At 39.8% G+C, this 21,159-nt stretch overlaps 1 protein-coding gene across 1 annotated transcript in view; it reads right to left on the minus strand.

Annotated features, from left to right (window-relative positions):
• Positions 1–5,464: 5,464 nt before the first annotated feature.
• MCCC2 (methylcrotonyl-CoA carboxylase subunit 2) overlaps positions 5,465–21,159 on the minus strand; it is a 61,536-nt gene continuing 45,841 nt past the window's right edge. The window contains exons 12-17 of the mRNA XM_053589085.1: positions 19,858–19,934; positions 17,579–17,645; positions 14,820–14,976; positions 13,971–14,085; positions 11,425–11,510; positions 5,465–8,234 (exon numbers count right to left, since the gene is read on the minus strand). Coding sequence (XP_053445060.1) covers positions 8,117–8,234; positions 11,425–11,510; positions 13,971–14,085; positions 14,820–14,976; positions 17,579–17,645; positions 19,858–19,934 — 620 coding nt within the window. The 3' untranslated portion in view covers positions 5,465–8,116. The remainder of the gene's footprint in view (positions 8,235–11,424; positions 11,511–13,970; positions 14,086–14,819; positions 14,977–17,578; positions 17,646–19,857; positions 19,935–21,159) is intronic.

The raw sequence follows: 21,159 nt of genomic DNA on the forward strand, positions 1-21,159 counted from the left end.
CCATGAGTCTCTTAATTCTATTTTTTTTAATTTTTTTTTTTACCATTTATAGGTATTAGGTGATTTTCCAATTTTTTTTTAAAGTTTAAGCTATGCACAAAACACTCAGAGATGCCAAGGAAAGACATTACAATTTTATCCTTGCCTGAGCACGGGGCTCACGCCTGTAAACCCAGAACTCTGAGAAGCCGAGGCGGGTGTATTGCTTGAGCTCAGGAGCTAGAGACCAGCCTGAGCAAGAGTGAGACCCTGTCTCTAAAAATAGCCGGGTGTTGTGATGGGTGCCTATAGTCCCAGCTACTCAGGAGGCTGAGGCAAGAGGATCACTTGAGCCCAAAAGTTTGAGGTTGCTGTGAGCTATGATACCCCAGCACTCTACCAAGGGCGTCAAAGTGAGACTCTGCCAAATAAATAAATAAATAAATTTTATTTTTGGAGGACAAAAATACACAGGACAGTAGCCTAACAGGAGGCAACCCTCTGACACGCAGGAGTCCCTAACTTAATGGCTCAGAATCTGTTTCACGATGTAATTTCAGAATCAGTTTCACTGAAGTTCCAGCCTTGAGAACATGTGTTAATACCTCAGACAGCTCTGAAGTAGTGGGACAGCACACTAACATGGGCTTTTTCTTTTTTAATTTTACTTTAACAGATCTAGGGGGACAAACGCTTTTTTGTTAACATGGCTGAACAGTACAGCAAAGAAGTCTAGGTGTTTAGCGCACCTGTCACTTGGTTAGTGTACAGTGTACCCAATAGGTAATTTTTCATCCCACACCCCAGATTTTTCTTTCATACCTTATATCATACTATAATGTATCATCATTTCCTTGGAGACTTATATGTGAACTCAATTAAACTCTGTATTTCATCTTCAGCAAGACCAGCTGGGGCTATAAGAAATAATGATTTTAGGGCTGCCATAGATAAACACTCTCTGGTTCTCTATGACTAGAGTTGAGAATGTATACATTGAAGTGTGTCATTTTCTTTTTGTCCTAGATATAAATAAATATATCTGGGGGTCTGCAACAGAAGAGAGCATTTCGAAGGCTGGGACAGGGGTGGGACACAGGACGGTAGACTAACCAGTAGACTAACTTACATATGGCCCTAGATTGCACTGAGCCCAATCTAGACGATTAGAGGAAAGAAAATCTTCCACTAAGAAACAGTCAGGGTAGATGCCTGGGGTTTAATGGCCATAGGATGAAGGTGTAGACAGAATCGGGGTTTGAATGCTGAACACTCCTCAGAATGCCTTTGGTACCTCCATGCGCACATCCTGGCTGGCATGCACAGGTAAAATGCAGAGGGGGTTGGGCTGCTCTCACTGAATGGGCACAGGGCAGGAATATTTGGCACACCTTTTGTAGGGGGGACAAAACCACAAGAGGGATTCTACCTAACAAAATCAAACATTTTGACCTGGTTGTTTATATCTTCACATTAACCTGAAATAAATTTATTAAAAAAAAACAACACAATTAATTTTAACATTTGGATCCTCTAAAGGTTAGTGTTCACTGATTGCCTTTTTCCTAAAAAAAAAATACACAGTCTTGCAACAGATCCTGAATTCTAAATTGTATTTAATATATTATCCCAAAAGGTTTATGTAGGATGTATAGATAAAGAGAAGAAAGCAGAAAAGAAAAAGGGAAGTATTCACCAAGAGACTAAAACTAATCCTGATATACAGCAGTTTTCTGTGAGACCGTGTGTCCCCAATTGTATTATGCTTACTAACTTTACTCAGCACTGCTAAAATAAATTAGATAGGGCCAGGCACAGTCACGCATACCTGTAGACCCAGCTACACAGAAAGCTGAAGCAGGAGGATCATCTGAGCCCAGGAGACCAGCCTGGGCAACATAGTGAGACTCACCTCAAAAATCTACAAAAAAACATATAGATAATACAGGTATAATAAGCATAATGAGCCTTTCTCTCAAATTCACGCGGATTACAAATCCATGGATCACAGTTCTTGGTAGTCAAATGTTAAACATATTAAGTATAATACAGATATATGGATAGTTCTTATATGAAGAAGGGTTTTAGAGTTAAGCTTCCTAAAAATGGTTTTTAAGGACCCCTTTAGGAAGTAATTCCTCCTCAAAGGAAAAGAACGTTTCTTCCCCAATTCATGTGGTTATAAGAAATCTTTTTATTCTCCCACTGCTTTTAGGATGTACTGTTGAAAGGGGATTATAGAGAAGCAATGAGGCTCAGATGGGTCATTACAGCATCATAATCCCAGCAATGGTGAGGGCAAGGCAAACTCAAGGGCACTGATTCTAAAGCTCATGTTCTTGATTACTCATCTCTAATACCTAGTTTCTAGACAAAAATGGAAGATTAAACTCCACTAATTAAAGCATGTTCCACACCAAAAGTTCTGAAGGATTCCAGTGCAGTTTTGGTAGATGATTTCTCCATCTTTATTGAATTACTATTGCTGAGTATCTTTCTGAACTGAGAGATTGTCTAAGTCATCTGGCCAACCAGGTCCAGCATCCCCTACTACAGCCTTCTACTGAATGCAATCCACAGTCCAGCAGCATTGGCATCACAGAAAGCTCACTGGAAATGCAGAGTCTCAGGCCCTAACCCAAACCTACTAAATTAGAATCTGCATTTTGACCCAAGTGATTCAAATATTGAAGTTTGAAATACATCTCTATAGCATCCCTGACATCTGAGTTCCTCTTTAATCTTAAGCTTCCCTGAACCCTACACCTTCCTCTCAGTCTCCATCTCAGCTTACAAATAACAACCCTTCAGAACTATGACGTCTCCCCATAGTTCTTTTTCTCCAGGCTAAAAACCCACTTCTTTCACTGTCTTCTCCATCACACTGTTTGTGCCCTCCAGGTCAGTGGTTATACTAAGATGAGCATTAGAATCACTTGAATATATTGAGGTGTGAATCCCAGGAACCTGTATTTTCTACAAACTCCCAAAGTACAGCCAAGGCCCAGTTCTCAGACCTCTGAGCCCTTGGCCTCTAGCTTGTTGATATGTTTCACGGCATACAGCTCACAGAGCTGAAGACAACCATCAGCCCAAAGAACAGGGACTATGAAGGCCTGGGATCAGGACATTTTTTTTTTCATTAGTATAGTTTAAAATGTGGGTAGCTATTAATATCAATATCGGCATTTGCTAACCTTCACCCTACCAAATGTGGGTAGCTATTAATATCATCACTTCATTAACCTGTTTGAAGCTTGTTAATAAACACGACTTTAGGTCTTTTTTTTCCATATGTACCTCTGCAAAGCTAAATTTCTCTAGTTCTATATGTAAGCTCTTTATTTTTCTAAATTCAGATGTAGAACTCTGTATTGTTCTTAATATCCATCTTGTTGTTTTGAGCCCTGATTTAACCTGCCTAGAGTTTTGAATCTTTCTTCCAACCTTATTGGGAGGCAGCAGGTAGACAGGGGAAAGTGGAGCTCTGGAGTCAGACACACTTGGGTAAAATCAGATTTATTTGAGACAGATGACTCAGTAATTTAAGAGGTCGGCTCAACGGCAGACAAGAAATGTTCATGCAATACATTTGTCAAATGAATTAATGAAATAATGACTGATTGCAGATACGAAGACTGGCCAAGGGGCTCTGATCCTGATCCAAAGGAGAATAAAGACTGAAATTGAGGCTTGTCCAGTGATAAAGAAGAAGGATTTAGGGAGATTTTTGAGAGCTAGAATCAGGAAGATTTATTGGGTAACTGGATGTCAGGGCAAGGAAGAGAGAAGAATCACAACGACATTGTGTTTCTGGAGTGGGCGACGAGGGTGCAGCTGCCAGAGCAGGACTAAATGCACGTCCCAGCCCATCCTGCAGGGCCCTGTGCAAACAGATGTGCTCTCCAGCACCTGTGTGTTTATTTAACTGAAATGAGACTGACACCTTGATGGGCCTCATTTAACCACGACATGGATATATTTGATCAAAAATAATCGCTACATGAACCTGGAGGACATCAGGCTAAATGAAATAATCTAGACACAAAAGGACAATTACTGCATGAATCCCTCACCCAAGGTACCTAGCAGGCAAATCCATAGAGACAGAGTGGAGGAGTATAGTTACCAGGGCAAAAGGGAGGGGGCGCTGGGAAGGTGATTCCCGGGTGCAGGGTTTCAGTTTGGGATTATGAAAAAGTTCTCAAGATGAATGGTGGTGAGGATTGCTCGACAATGTGAATGCTCTTAATGCCACCAAAATGTACACTTAAAAATGGTTAAGATGGACAGTTTTATGTTATGTATAATTTACCACATTAAAACATACTCAAAAAATATTGTAAGAATCTCGACTTAGCAGCCATCCATGTGGGTGATGAGTATTCCTTTTTTAAAAGTCTAGTCACGGTTGGTTGGAAATGAGGAACTGACAGGAGTCCTCAGAGACCTCGACGCTCAGTTTAATCTGCTGAGAAGTTACGACAAAGGCACCAGAGCACAAAGAAATGACTCAGAAAGCCGTCCTGTGGCAGCAAAATGTCAGCTGCTGTGATGGCCCATTGCGTAAAATGCTTCTGTTTTGCTTGTTTGTGTTTGCACTGATCTTTCTTTCCACTGCTGTGAAGAAATCTCATTTTTAGCCCCTGGTACCCACTGTGAGTAGCTATCCTGAAGTGAGGTACATATGAAGGCTGCTGCAACTTTAAACCGCAGCTTCTTGGGAGATCAAAGAATTGAAAGACATACCACCAACAAACCACTGACGCTGAAATGAATGAAGGCCGGAATAGCCCTGAGCTAGAACAGCTCCCTTATTACAAGGACAACTCGCCTCTAATAGGAAAAAGCACAGGGAAGTGCCTTGGTTGCCCCAACCTGGATGCCGCCCACCTGCCTTCCGAGAAGCCTTCTGAGAAGTACTCTGGCTGGGGAAACATTCAGGGAACACCTCGGCCAGAGTCTCTCAGTTGGAACCTCTCCTCTGAGCAAAAGCAACAACCATGATGAAATAGAAGATACAGAAAGACAAAGAAAAGCTCTATAAAGTTAAGGCCAAGCTCAACGGTAGAAATGGCTCCCCACCCCCTGCTCAGACTATTACTTCTTATATATTCTATAAATTACATTCATCTATGGTGACATTCTTCTTTTACTCTTTATTTTTCATCTTCACTGCTCCCTGTTTTAGTGATGACCAGGATCTTCCTAATCAAAAATGGCAAAAGCATTAATAAAATAACCATGCCCCGTTGACAGTTCCTACCAAGGAATATCACCTAACCTAGATTTTTAAAAATCATTGGGTTTTATTACATGGATGTAAATGTTAATTGAAAATCTAATATAATTTACTATTATAAAATAGTTAATACGTTTCTTCTGAAAATGCAACATACCTCTGAATTGTGATCTTCTATCTGTACACTTCCCCCAAAAACTTCCTGATACACAAATGTAGCCTAAATTGAACACCACACACAGATGTTTGAAATATTAATTTTATTACGAAAACATCTGATAGTTGTATAAGATCATATAATCATCTCATTTTAAAACTATGTGACCTGATGACATCAATCACAATCTGGATTTTTTCACTCATTTGACAAATAATTGAGCACCAACAAGTGCCAGGCATTGGAGACAGAGGGTAAACAGGAGGATCCTAACTCTCCTGGAACTTACATTCAAGCAGGAGGGCAATACCAAAGAAATGTTTATAGTAAAATAATGCTTGTAATTGAGGAAGCAGACAGCGTGTCATAAGTGCAGTTACTAGGGAAGCTAACTCAGTCCAGGAAAGTCACAGAGATACATGTAGGGAAGCGGAGTTTAAACTGAGAGAAGCGAGTGCTTAAGCTGAAGGAGAAGTATTGAAGAAGAAAGGAGAGAACAGTTCAGGCAGAGGGGACCTTATAGACGCGAAGGTGGCAAGTTTTAGAGAACTGGAAGAGGGCCAGCATGGCTAGAGCCACTCTCCTGTGAAAAGAGGCAGCACAGAGACTAAAGAAGTGACAATTGGCTGGGCACAGAGCCTCACACCTGTAATCCTAGATCTCTAGGAGGCCGAGGCAAGAGGATTCCTTGAGCTCAGGATTTCAAGACCAGCCTGAGCAAGAGGGAAACCCTGTCTCTACTAAATAGGAAAAAAATAGCCAGGCGTTGTGGCAGACACCTACAGTGCCAGCTACTCGGGAGGATGAAGCAGGAGGATGGCTTTGAACCAGGAGTTTGAAGTTGCTATGAGCTAGGCTGACGCCATGGCACTCTAGCCTGGGTAACAGAGTGAGAGTGTGTCTCAAAAAAAAAAAAAGAAGTGACAAAAAGAAAAAAAAAAAGAAGTAACAATCAAGATCATGGCCAGCATTAATGGATTGGCACTTCTTCTATAAGAAACCACTGAAGGATGTTAAGTGAGAGACTAATGGGACCAAATGTGCACTTCAGGATGGCCATTCTACCTCCAGATGGACAGACTGGACTAGGTAACACAGGTAGACAACTTCTAAGGCCTGTGATAGTGAAAGACAAAAGTGAGGAAACAAGATAGTTAGATGGCAAAATCAACATATCCTGATGACTGAGTTTGAGGATCCACTGAGACAATCAGTGTGGACGTTCAGTAGACCTGTGAAATACACAGGCCTGGAGCTCAGTGAACTGCGTTAGAAACTGTCAATGTAGGAATCACCTGCATTTAGATGGCAACTGAACCCACGAGAGGGGCAGAAATGGTCCAGCAGGAATAAATCAAATCAGGACAGATACGTACATTTAAGAATAAGGAGATGTGCCAGGGATAAGGGCGAGGGGAGAAAACTGGAGTTATTATTGTTTAATGTTTATAAAATTTCAGTTTGGGACAAAGAACAAGTTCTGGAGAAGGATGTTGGTAATGGTTGCACAACAGAAGTGTGCTTAAAACCACTCAACGGAACATTTAAAAAAGGTTGAAGAATTAAAAAAAACAAACTAAAAAAATTAATATTAAAAAAATTAAAAAGGTTGAAGGCTAGATGCAATGGCTCACACCTGTAATCTCAGTCTATGCAGGGGGATCACTTGAGGCCAGGAATTCAGGACAAGCCTGGGCAATATAGTGAGATCCCATCTCTAAAAATAATTTTTTTTTAATTAGCTAGGTGTGGTGGCACACACCTTAGTCCTAGCTACACAAGAGGCTGAGTGGCAGGATTGAGTCCAGGAGTTCAAGGCTGTAGTGAGCTATGATGACACCACACTACCCAGCCTGAGTAATAGAAGAAAACCCAATCTCAAAAAAAAAAGTGGTTAAAATGATATATGTTATGCTCTGTGTGTCTTACCATGATTTTTAGAGACACTTTTTGTATCTTTTAGAATAACAATGTGTTCGTGTATTACTAATGAAAATCAAGACAAATGATGAAATGGGGAAGGATCACAAGTCTACAAAGGTGACTAAAAAAAGAACAGTCACAGAGGTTGGTGGAAAACCCAGAGTGGTAAGTCCTGGAAGCTAAGGACAGCATTTTAGGGAGGAAGCATTTAACTGATCAGAATGCTACAGAGTTTAATCGGATAAGGTTAGAAAAGAAACCACTGGTTTTAGCAACAAGACAGTCAATGGAGATATTGGAGAGAGCCATCAGCAAAGCCAGAAAGGGGCTGGGTGAGGAAATGGTTTAGAACATAGAGCTAGAACGCAGGTAATGAGAAATTTGACTATTGTGGGGAGGAGATAGAATGGTGGCGAAAGGGAAAAGTAATAGACACTTTTTAAAAATAGCTCTGTTAAAATATCAGCAAGCTAATTGGCAAAACAATCATTTCAGTGAAAATACATTATTTGATTAATAACCTGAATTTACAGATTACAGAACTTCCCATACTACTGTAGGTTACAAAGGAGAACTGTAAATTATTCTCTTCATTTTACAGTTGGTAAAACTGAACCACGGAGAAATTTCTCTAAAAAATTTTGAAAGGAACTGATCAATTAATATCCTGATTTTTTTAAGGTAGAGAAGTACAAGGTACTGTGCTTAAAAAAAAATTACCATAATAGCCACATGTTCAAAAAGTCTAACATTTTAAGGCTACTACACGTCTTAATTTTTGGTACATGTCCAACAGAAAACATTTTACATTCCAGTTACATCCTCATGACACCGAAGTCAGTCTTCTGTATCGGAGCATTGAGGGCTGCACTGATACTGAGACCCAGGACCAGTCTGGTGTCCACTGGGTCAAGGATCCCATCGTCCCACAGCCTGACAAAGGAATGAAAAAAGAGTTAGGAATTTACCATCAAACCAACCTTTTTACAGAAATGCTAAGGAAGTCTTTCTTCAGGTAATACATGGATCTACTAATTGGCATCCATACAACAGAAACCATGTTCAAGATGGAGGAAAAGGGAGGAAAAAAATGACACGACTTTTGTCCCAAACCACCACAAAATGTTTGTTGGGTTTAAGGCTTAAGGAACTCTATCCAAATGATTAAAAAAAAAAAAACCTTAAGGAACTACTTCTATAAGAAGTTTAAAGGAAATCCCTGGTTTAAAAATATTTTCACCTTCACCATGAAAGGATAGATATTGGTTTAAAAAGCAACAACAACATATACAGGGTGTCCATAAAGTTCATGTGCAATTTAAAATTTACAACTGTTTTAAATTGCTCACGAACTTTATGGACACCCTGTATGTGTGTACATATATGTGTATGTGTATATGCACACATATATATATGCATATTTTTTTTTTACTTATTTCAGGAAACACTTTCCTCTTCCTTTTCTGCCCACACAAACAAATCAAGTTGGTATATTTCTGTCATTAACATGGAGAGCTACATAAGCCCAAGTAATAATCTCAAATCAGATTCTTTATTGTTAAAAATGTATTCGCGGGCTCGAACCTGCCTGCCTCCATGTATATGGCTGGCGCACTACCCACTGAGCTATGGGTACCACCTCAAGTTAAATATTAAAAAAAAAATGTATTCTCCAAAACTCCCCCAAATTCTTTTAAAAATTATGTAAGCTATTGAATAGGCTTCAGTATATTTTATTAATAAAACAGATATATTCAAATGTAGGTCTTTTTTTTTTTTGCTACAATAGGAAAGACAAGCAACTTTAAGAAGGAAACTTCTAAATAGAAATTTTAGTTTGCTTTTCACCGGCAAGCTCAAATGTATAAAGAAAAATGAATGAGAAATATTACCTTTTATATTAGTAAATGGCAATTGCTTTCTTTAAACAAACTGCCTCCAGTATCTAGACGTAGCATCAATTATTAAAACATTCTTACAGTGGCAGACATGAATCAAATCTTTGCTCATAAAACATTCATAAAATGGACCCTAAAGTATTAACAGCCAATAAAAAGAAAGCCACATTTGTAAATCTGCAACCAGATGAACTATCTACATTCTCTTTTGAAGCCTGCAGCAGAATAATCCAGCAGGCATAGGGAAAGCTGGTTAATGATGTTCATTGTAACGACTGCTCCAGGTAAAAGGTTCTAACCAAACGCCTGATAAAAATTTGCTTATAGGGTGGCGCCTGTGGCTCAAGGAGTAGGGCGCCGGTCCCATATGCTGGAGGTGGCGGGTTCAAACCCAGCCCCAGGCAAAAGAAAAAAAAAAATTTGCTTATAAAAACAATTGAGCAGAAGCAAATTGGCACGTTGCATATGTAACATGTAAGGATTGGGGAAAACATCACAGGTCCTCATAACAGATGATGACAGGGCTCTCGGAAAAGACATCTAGCCATGGTCCAGCCAACACAGGCCAGGGAATTTTATTGTTAAGCTGAGATTCAATAAACCCAAGAAAAGCATCATAGGCTGACTTGGGAAACCTTTCATCTCTGAAATAAAGTTGCTGTCTCTGTAATACCAAACTGTTTCAACAGAAGAGTTAAACATCTACAAATTCACGGAAAACTTTACTGTCTTTTAACATTTACTTCCAAAGATAAGTCTATCTAAGTAGGAGGACTTAACTCTCCTGCCTTGGATAAAATCCATTAAAAATAATAAAAATGATAATTTTGTATGAAAATAATCAAGGATGTGATCTTTCTTAAGAGATGACTTATATCAGCCAGAGCTGGAAAACACCTTCATGACTCACACAAAATAGGCTATTTTTCAAAGTTTAATATTTCAACTGTCCCTGTGCATTTCAGTCGAAAATCCTATGTGAAAACAAACTTAAGCTTACAATATATACTTTATGTTTATCTTAAACCTCTTATATGGGTTTCTGTTGCTTCTCTGATGGCTAGGATGCAAGTCTACTCGTGTGATGGTAAGATGAGGAACACGTTTATGTTTCAAATCAGACTATAAAATATTTTGTTCTTAACTAAATGAACTGACCAACCACAACAAAATATACCTACAAATATGTTTGTAAAAATATGTATCAGTAAGGAGAGAAGCTTGTTAACAATCCCAAATGCTATTATTTGATCTCTCAAACTAATTATGCTCTTGAAAATCATTCTGTTGGGTGAGTCTTTGTACCCCTAGTGCTCAAAGCAGTATCTTCCAGAAAGGCTGCATTCAAATGATTGAAGGGGATTTTAACTTTTGATTTCTCTTTTCTCCCTTCTCTCCAGTTTGCCTTCACCAGTAAATGGCATAAATCACAGCATAATCTAATTTTAAAAGGCACAAATAGTTACCCTCTTTTTTCCATCTGCCCAGGGGATGAAAGGAAGACAAGAAGCTTAGATTAGTCTCAGAATGCAGACATTAAAGTTGTTGAAAGCATGCGCCAGCAGGTCTCCAGCTGGGACAGGCGTGATAATTTATGACCTCATTAAGTGGCATAAGAAACAAACAGAGCCAACAGCTGCAACTGGTGTGTGAGGTAATTATTTGGCGCTGATGTGGGGACCCTGGCTGTGACAAATTGCCATCTGAATGTATGCACACACTTGTTAACAAGCACCAGTAACGAACACACACCCAGAAGCAAACTAATAACAAGTTTTCAACCAATCTCTTGCTTCAAATGGGGTAGAAACAAAATAATCAAAGAGAGGCATGATAAGAATCCATGTTTTTAAGCAAAAATTAAAGCTAACTACCTAAATAACATAGCCAAGACTGGAACTTTTATTCTCAGCTCCTAGTGTGGCCCACCTCTGGCTGTGGGGCGCTCTAGTCCCCAGATACCCCAACTAAAGGTGGGACAAGGGAAGTGGGGGCGAGTGGAATAAAACCAGTGGTGAAAGGTCTACGGCACAGGGACGTCTGGGAGGGGAATCATTTCAGCAGTAGGTATTCCCATGTTAAAAAGGTAACAGTACAAAATTAAGTGGGTTCAAACATTCGTTTTTGGCTCCTACCAAGGCTGGACCACCCTGACCGCTCAAATCTCTGTGAAGCTGACCGCCAACATGCACACTTCAGGGAGGTAGTTATTTTCTAGCTCTCACCTTGCACTGGAATAGTAAGGGTTTCCTTCCTCTTCGAACCTCTTCATGATGGGCTCTTTTAAAGCTGCTTCATCAGCACTGGAGAACTAAAAGAAAAGTAACTTTAAGTCAGCTTCCATGAAACAATTGATCCCATTTGGATAATGTCAAGAAAAAATAAAGAACAAATTTCATGAAGAATGTTAAAACAACAGATCAGTACCCATAGCTCAGTGGTTAGGGCTCCTGCCACATACACTGGGGCTAGCGGGTTCGAAACTGGCCTGGGCCAGCTAAACAACTATGACAGCCATAACAACAAAAAAATAGCCTGGCATTGTGGCAGGCACCTGTAGACTCAGCTACTTGGGAGGCTGAGGCAAGAGAATTGCCTAAGCCTAAGAGTTTGAGGTTGCTGTGAGCTGTGACGCCACAGCACTCTACCAAGGGGGACATAGTTAGACCTTCTCAAAAAAAAGACCCAGAATGTTACAACTAACATTAACACGGTGATGTACAGATCACAGTAATCATTACATAAATGATCTTCTAAGATATGCGTATCAGTTTATTACACCATCACATCTCCCTCAGCAGAGACAAGGTCTTGAGGCTATACAATGTAAGGTCAAAACTATGGGTGTAGTGTAACACAGCAGCTTTCAACAGTGATGTGAATTATATGTTCTAACATTTACATTTAATAGCCTCAAGTTAAGAAAGTAGAGAAGTATGAGATTTTCATTCAAAATAGCCAAAATTTTAAAAATTTCAAAGCTTAAAGGGATAAAATATCAACCACACCTTAAATAACGTCTTCAGTCAATACTCCAGAAAGCTTAGCTTAATTAAAAGCTTAGCTTTTAATTAAAAGTTTAATTAAACTTTTCCCTAATTAAAAATTTAATGGCCTTCCCATCAGTATTACAAGGACCAAGTGATAATTCAGATGTAAAAATCTTCAGAATTTATTTTGAAACCCTGAAAAATATTTTATTTTATTTTATTTTATTTTGAGACAGAGTCTCAAGCTGTCGCCCTGGGTAGAGTGCCATGGTGTTACAGTTCACAGCAACCTCAAACACTTGGGCTTACGCGATTCTCTTGTCTCAGCCTCCCAAGTAGCTAGGACTATAGGCACCCGCCACAATGCCCAGCTATTTTTTTTGTTTGTTTGTTTGCAGTTGTCATTGTTGTTTAGCTGGCCCGGGCTGGCTTCCCCCCACCAGCTTCGGTATATGTGGCTGGCACCTTACCGACTAAGCTACGGGCACGACCAGAAAAATATTTTCAACTTAAAATTCCACACCAGAAACGAATGTCTTATTTCAAATAAATCCTACTTTCTTTCATGTAAATACTTTATTTCTTTATTGTTTTTAAATTTATTCTGTCATTTGTTTTAAAAAACATAAATACTTAAATATTTTAAAAATCAAGAATTTCAAGGGAGAACCACTATTAAATTAGCTTTCCTTTCATATATAAAATGATTTCAAATATCTGCATTTTAAAGTATCAAAGAACAACTATTTAATAAGGTATCACCATGCTGGGCTTCACAAAGTATAAGACCTGTTTTCAAGACATCAAGTAGAATTTCACATCCCACCTCCCCCAGCTCCACTACCCATACCCCCATAGCACCACTCAGACACACACACAGGATACTAGTAGGTACTCAAGTGCATCTGAAAGCTCAATTTAAATCTGCAAAGTTCCCCAGGTTGGGAAAGATAATCAGGGACATCAGGTAGAGTGGATGCCAGGGAAGCAGGAACCACCCTCTGACTTTGCATGACCTCACAGTGCAAAAAAGGAGGCCGACCAGATGAGCCAGCATGGAGAAGGCAGGGCCTCCTCCACCTTACACCTTCCCGTGGTAAGACCACAGCACAGGGGTGCCTTCAGGAACACACATATCATTTTAAGGCTTGGTGCTCACACAGAAGAGTTTAAAGTTATAACTAATAAAAATTAATGCAAAATTTCAAAGGCGTCTCCAACGGAGACACAAACAAAGAATCCATTTTAAAAGCAGGCTCTTGCTGATCTGCCTTTCATCCAGTTTCCACTGTTCTTTCCAGTTTTCTTCCTTTATAATAACGTTATTTAATCCTCATTAGATGACACAGCCCTCCCACTCAAGGTATCCTTAACAACAACCTAAAGGTAAGATGGAAAAAACAAAATTCTGCTGCCTTTGGTCATAAAATGAAAGAAGTACATCAGACTTATTTAAATCTCACTAATCGCAAATGACTAAGAATCAAACATCTTTATCCCTCAGGCAGTTTCTCAAGTGTTTCCTTGGAAATTCTGAAAAATGTTTACATGATCACAAAGAAGGCACTCTAAATAAAATGGCTTTTAAAATAAGAGACAGGAAATGTGTGAGTAAGCCCAAACCCCTGAAGCAACTTACAGGTTAGTCCACCAAGTAGAGCCAGGTGACAAGCATCAGAACCCCACCCATGAGCACAGAGGATTCCAGGCACTCTGCGCCTGGGTCCGGGGTGTTTATTGGGGAAAGCCAAATGCAGCTGTGAAAAAGAAATGGCGTTTACCTGTTTTCCTTCCCGTGCTCTTTGGTCCTTTGCTACTGTGGCTAACACATTGGCTGCCTGCTCTCCTCCCATCACTGAGATGCGAGCATTTGGCCAGAGGTAGAGAAACCTTGGGCTAGAGGAAAGAAAGAAGAAATTAATACAACATAGATTTTCAGAGGCCCATGTTTCCCTTTTCAATTAGTGGTTCTTGATTTTGGCTGCATGTTACAATTATCTGGGGAGCTTTAAAACATATATACAAATACATGGAACCCATCCCAGAGCAATCTCCATTGTGGGGTCTAAGCACAGGTGTAATTTTTAAGTTCTCCAGGTGATTGTGGGTATAAAAGTGTTCCTAATATCCTCTTATTATCTGTGTTCAAGTCCTGTTTTCTAGTCTTGAGACTGGCTGTATGTACCTTCTTTGTTTACTTTTTAGTTTGAGCAGGGGATTATCAAGTTCGTTAACCTTTCCAAACAAGCAGACTTTTCCATCTTATGTCTCTCTTTAATACTTCCTTTCTACTTTTCTTGGGTTTCATGTGCTGTTCTTCTAACCTCCTGAGCTGAATGCTCAGCTCACTGATTTTCAGTCTGACTTCATTTCCAATATATGCATCACATGTGTAGTGTTTTCACTGTCAGCTATTTCAAATATTTCCTGATTCCCACTGAAGATGTCTTCCAAATAGCACTGTTAACATTAAACTTAATTTCATCCCTCTAGATGATACCAATTATAGTATAATTGATCAAGATTTGTGAATGGTATTCTATACTGTAAGTAAACTGGAAATAAACTAACCATGTATAATTATACCTGAAGTATGTTTCTTCCTTTCAGAGAAAACCATGCTAACTCACCTGAACGCTCTGCCACACATCCCATAGTTTCCAGCCCCATATGACCCCCCAATGATGATGGTTATCTTGGGCACTTTGGCACAGGCTACGGCAGTCACCATCTTGGCACCATCCTTGGCGATTCCTTCAGCTTCATAGTCTCTACCAACCATAAACCCTAAGAGAAAGAACAGGAGTAGAGGCAAGGACACCTTGCCTTAAACTAATCTTACTGTAAGTCTCTTGCCCTAACAAAATACTTACATGTGAAATATACCCCAAAGAAGTGTGCTTTAAAAGGTAAAATAACATTTTCTCTGATCACTTTTCAAGCTTTCTCAAGACAGTTCATGTGGACATACACAGAAAGCATCAAACAACATAAGAACGCAAACTATCTTCAAGAGATGATCTCAAAGCAGAAACTTGATGCTGAAAAAATGTGACATGGCAAGCTAAGGACAAAGTACTGTGGCGAGCCAAACCGGGAGGGCTTTGGTATTCACTGACCTGGTTTAAAAATACAGACTGTTCCTTCTGAAGTGATGCTTTAAAAGTTTGATGAAATAAAGATGAATGTTTCATGGAGATGCTAAGAGTCTCTGCCAGTGACTCAAGAATGAGGCTTAAATACATTTTGTTTCATTGTAATTACAGAATTCTACTTCTTTAAGCCCCCAGCTCTGCTGAAACTTCTCTGCAGCTTCGCTGTGCTTCCCAGGCCTTGGGCTCCTCCTCCCTCTTCACCTTGTAAACCCAGGCTTCACTTGCCTCCCTCCTCAGCCTGGTCTCCAGGGAAGGCTTTCTTTCACCTGTGTGCCATACTCATTTGCATAACTGATTGTCACTATTCCTGCTTTGCAATCGCCATTATCTGGTCATCCAGTTCAACTCGGCCAGTTCCTACAGAGTGCCTGTACCTGCCGCAGCCACCACAGGAACAACAGCACAGCCGAGCCCTCCCCAGGCACTCTCTGCTTCCTCCAGCTTCGCTTCCCAGTCCGGCCCTCAAAAAGCTCAGAAACACCTGGATGTACCTCATCCAGTCCACGAGTATAAAGTGACCCCTGTAACACTCGCACTGCGCAGTCTCAAACGTCAGCTCTCTTCAGCTCCTATCTTCTATCCCAAACCACCACCCTCTATTGTCTGTAGAGGGTCTGGCCTTTAAAAAGAAGAGTGAGGCCATCCTCCTACTTGGCTGTCTCAAATCTTTTTTCCTTCCTATCTTAAAAACCTGCATATTCATGCTCCCTCTCTTCCTCTACTCTCATCTCTGTGAAAGAAATTGGAGTCACTAGAAGCCCGTCCCTCAGCCTTCCTCCCTTCTCTCAGCGGTAATCACATCTATTCCCACAGCTCTAAGTACCACCTCCATTTTCACCCCCAGCTAAGATTTATTCAGCTGCCCACTAATATCTCCAGATGGACATCTCACAGATCCCTCTAGCGCAAAACTCAACTCCACCTCTGCTCTATGCGTCCTACATGGCCGAAAACCAAACACAAATGTAGGTGTCTTCCAAGCACAATGTTTAACTCACTGGTGGTTAACCATCCAGGAATCAGCATTAGAAACAAGGTTCCTGGACCAGTCAGGTTGTAGAATCCTTTTATCTGCCTGCCCTTTTACGTGGTTTTTTAAAGCCCTGGGGACTGTCAAGAACCCGACTCCTCCTTCAGTAATGCCTGATCCCAACAACTATTAAGAGTCTCTCCAGCTCGGTGCCTGAGGTAAGCGTATACAACTTAGAAGACTGGGCAGGGGCTGGGGAGTGTACAGTGCAATATAGAAAGAGGTACATCACAGAATCACAGACTTCCAGGAAAGTCATTTCATCTGCCATCCTTAAGATCATCTATGGACCGTGAAGTCCACAAGGTGACATAACTCACTTTGTTCATCCCATTCTTTGGGATCAAAACAAATCCCCAGACCTTGGTTCAGGATGTAAATGTACATTTTAAAAAGATGTTGCTTTAGGTAGAATTAATTGCACAATAAAAGATAAAGAAAAGACCATAGCATGTGTTTGAAATCCTTTAGGAGGAACAGAATCAGAATCCAAGGGAAAAGGTAACCCTCTTGGGCAGTGATCAGGTGGTGTCCCTGGCAGAGAATGGTCTGCTGCCTTCTGGGTGTGGGGGCACACACGTGCAGGAATAGGTGAGGCCGTTTGAATGCTGGTGACGCAGAAATTGCTTCACTGAGAAAATGTGGATCGTCTCCAGAATATTTAACATTCATGAAAAAAAATGTTAATTCTTAAGAGACTCTAGAAACACTTGGCGCCTATAGCTCAAGTGGCTAGGGCGCCAGCCACATACACCGGAGCTGGCGGGTTCGAATGCAGCCCGGGCTGGCAAACAACGACAACTACAACCAAAAAATAGTGGGGCATTGTGGCAGGTACCTGTAGTCCCAGGTACTTGGGAGCCTGAGGCAAGAGAATTGCTTAAGCCCACTCTACCCAGGACAACAGCTTGAAGCTTTGTCTCAAAAAAAAAGAGAGAGAGAGACTCTAGAAAGAGCACATCCAATAGAACTTTCTGCTATGAAGAGAGAGAGTGGTCTACACTTAGATCTGTGCTGTTCAATACAGGAGTCACACTTGACAGGGAAGATCTACAATAAGTTTAACCAAACTGATTCACCTCATTTCTTTTTGTTGTTTTTGCAGTTTGGCCAGGGCCAGGTTGGAACCCACCACCCTCGGTTTATGGGGCCAGTGCTCTACTCACTGAGCCACAGGCGCCACCTGCTTCAGCTAATTTCTTACCAGTAATGTTTTGAAGGAACAGCAGAGGAATATTTCTTTGGCAGCATAACTGGATGAAGTGAGCACCCTATAAGCAAATAGCAAATAACATAAAATACCAGAAAGCATATAACATAAAAATTTTTGTAAAGGGAATTAACAATTCTGTACCATAATCATGTATCCCACAAAACACCATAACTTGGGTCAATGACAAGAAAGAATAAAAAAGAAAGGGGAGGGGAGTGGAGGGAAGAGAAGGAAACTTCTGTTTAGCTAGTATGACCTGACATTAATAAAAACAATAAGTGTACAGGACTATCCCATTAGCAATGAGATGTGTAACTATGGGTCTGTACCACACTTGTTTTGCACAATCACCTGTGTAAGCCCTGGCAATGGCTGTAAGTCAACTGCTGTGTCAGAGATGAATTCAATCACTAACATTCCAAAAAGAAAGAATTGATATCAATGAGAATTGTTGAACTTTGCCATCGTTTTCTATTTCTCCACTTTAGAAAAGACAGACTATAAGCCCCCCTTGGATATCAAGAATGACATTTACATTTTGATTACTATCTAAAATTCTTCCATACACCAAGATTACAGTAAAATATTTCTTTCTTACTAAACGGGCCCCCCCAAAAGTGAGATTTTTAGATTAAATGAGTACCTTCTAACTTTGAGTTTAGGAAATTATCTAATGATTCTATATTATAACTATTCCTTCCCTATCATCTAAATATTCTGTAAGAAAACTCTCATAAGCCATTTTCTTTATGCTTTACTCTATTTGCAGATCTGTTTACCTCTGCTGGAAATGCCACGGCAAGTACAAAATTGCAAAGTAATTGTTCAACCTCAATATGGCTATGTTTACAAGAATGAGAAAATCGCATAGACCTTTGGGGCTTAGTTCAACAAATGAAATGTCAGACTGGGCCCAGCATAACTCTTCCCGGGTTTCTCTGGGCCAGGCCAACAAACAAAATCAGGTGGAGTTACTTTGGCCTCTGACATTCCTCTATTAATATAAGTATATTAAATATTCATTAAGGTCATTATTTCAGGAATAGTTAATATTTTGAGAACCACTAAATGTTATTAAACAAAAACAATTATTTAATTATTTATGCTTTTGTTATTAAGCAAAACCTCTCTACATATAAGAGTGTCAATTTTTGTTTGTTTTTTAAAGAAAAAACGAAGTAGTGTAGCCTGCCAGGTCAGCTGTACAGACACCCCAAAAAGATAGCAAAGGTTGTTTCTGGTATGATTATGGGTGATTTTTACTTTCTTGTTTTTATTTTATAATTGAGTTGAGGGAACAATGATGAATAGCAGAATACAGAAACAATTTTACTGATAAAAACATTTCACCAAAGACAAATTCTCCCTCAATTAGGGTATGAAAGAGCTTAACTGCTTGTTACCTGCATCAATACCTTGTCTATAAGACTCTACACCTCGGGCAGCGCCTGTGGCTCAAGGAGTAGGGCGCCGGTCCCATATGCCGGAGGTGGCGGGTTCAAACCCAGCCCCGGCCAAAAAATCACAAAAAAAAAAAAAGACTCTACACCTTGTCATCTGAAGAGGAAAAGCAGCACTAAACATTTTTTTCTTAAAAAAACATTTCATCAAATAAGTATCTAAATTATATTTATCCAAGTTTAGGTAAATCTAAGACAAGAATGTATGAAATCAAATATTAAGCTAAAAGATATTTAAGAACTTTTTCTTTTAAAGTCACACCTCCAATAAAAAAGATCCACTATCTTCCCATTTCCAAAAAAACAAAATACAATAAAGTTAAACTGATGATGGGATGGAGGAGAATAAGCAGATTGTGTCTCAGAACCACCTGAATGAACTCTCTGAATCCCTCATGAAGCCTGAGAGAAAGAAACACTTTCAGGACAGGATTCCTTATCTTCTTGGGATATTTACTTGTCTTCTATAAGCAATTATAATTCAAGGAGTTTTCCTAAAAAAAGTACATTTGATTTCTTTAATAGTGTTCCAGGAAGTTCCTCATACCAGGCTAACGTAAATCACCAAAAAGACTGTTTTAAGCACTAACACACATGCACACACACGCTTGTGCACACACCCATGCACGCAGTGCGCTGTTTACTAAGGCATGTGGCGAAACATTCTGCAGCTTTTACATGAAAAATTTTTATTAATTACTTGATCTTCAAAGTTTACTATGTTAAATTTTGAAAGAATATTGAAACTTTTTTGTTCTGTTTTCTTTCTTTCTTTAATAAGAATTTCTTAAAATGTATTTCAGTACTTGCCTTTTTTGCAGATTCAGAGAAGAGAACTCCATTGTTTCCAATGATACCTATTGGGTATCCATATATTCGAGCAAATCCTCAAGAGAAAATTCAAAGAAGATTTATGTGTTTTGGAGGACGTTTCATGCATAGTAAAGAAGCATATTTATATGCCTTTAATTTCAGATCAAAATTTAAAATGTAAAGAGATTTTTTTTCCTATACTATAGGAGAGCTCATATCAATTTTTTTTATTCCTAAGGTAATAAAGTCTGCTTTTTTTGTTTGTTTGTTTTCTAGAAGGTCATGTTACATGTTACCCATTTGTCTTTGGTTGGTTTGATTAAATGACTGCCTTAGCATATTATCCATTTATTCATTTACTGTATCTGCTATATCAGGGTACCTAATATACACCTGACATTAGGGATATTAGAAAAAATGCCTAATTTTTTAATATCAAAAAAGTCAAAGGAAAACTAAGAGATAAGAGAAAGTATCAACATATTGATGAGCCAGATACTGAATTTAAAGATTTGTTTTTGTTCTTTACTGTGTCTTTGATTTATTACCTTTTTTAAATCATCTTGTTTATTTTGTGTGATAAAATGAAATACTGATTCACCTAAATACAAAAATTCACACAAATACTGATTTCATCTAAATTTCTTTGTCTTTCAGGCCTAAAATCCCAGCCCAAAGCCCATGGTGCACATCCTAAATGGCACTGCCAATTACAGAAGCAATTCAGAGGAGCAAGCTTCCAGAAAGATCTAGCAATCCACTCTCAGTCCTGCCTCACCCACAAAGAGACTCCTCGTAAGATGCTTCCCCTGCAACCAACCTGTCGGCCACTTGACATTCAAGCCACACTGAGCCCTGCTCGGGGATCTCCAGGTACAGACAGGATGTGCCGAGTAGGGCACAAGTCCCCACCCCACTAGGGACACCCACGGAGGAAGGGCCTTCCACAACTGCCTGATCCCAAACCTCAGTTCCAAACAGGAAAGCAGAATGCCCAAGAAACCATTAGAGACTATACAGGGCGAGTGCTGAGGCAGGAGGAAACCCAGGGGAACTCGAGACTCAGAAAGCTCCGTTCTCCTCCCCTTGCCTCCTCACCCTATCTGCCTCCCGCCCTCTTCTTCCTTCCCCACCCCTCTTACTCACGCCCCCACATCTGCACCGTCTCATTCCCCTGCTCTCCTTCTCACTCTCTTACCCCTTTCTCAAACCTTGTTTGAATTTCTAAACAGTCAAGAAGAGATGAAGGAAAGTTTTGTTCCTGGTATTCTAGGGGACAAGACTCTTAGCAAGTACAGG

This window comes from Nycticebus coucang, chromosome 1 (genome assembly GCF_027406575.1).
Source record: "Nycticebus coucang isolate mNycCou1 chromosome 1, mNycCou1.pri, whole genome shotgun sequence".
Classification (NCBI taxonomy): Eukaryota; Metazoa; Chordata; class Mammalia; order Primates; family Lorisidae; genus Nycticebus; species Nycticebus coucang.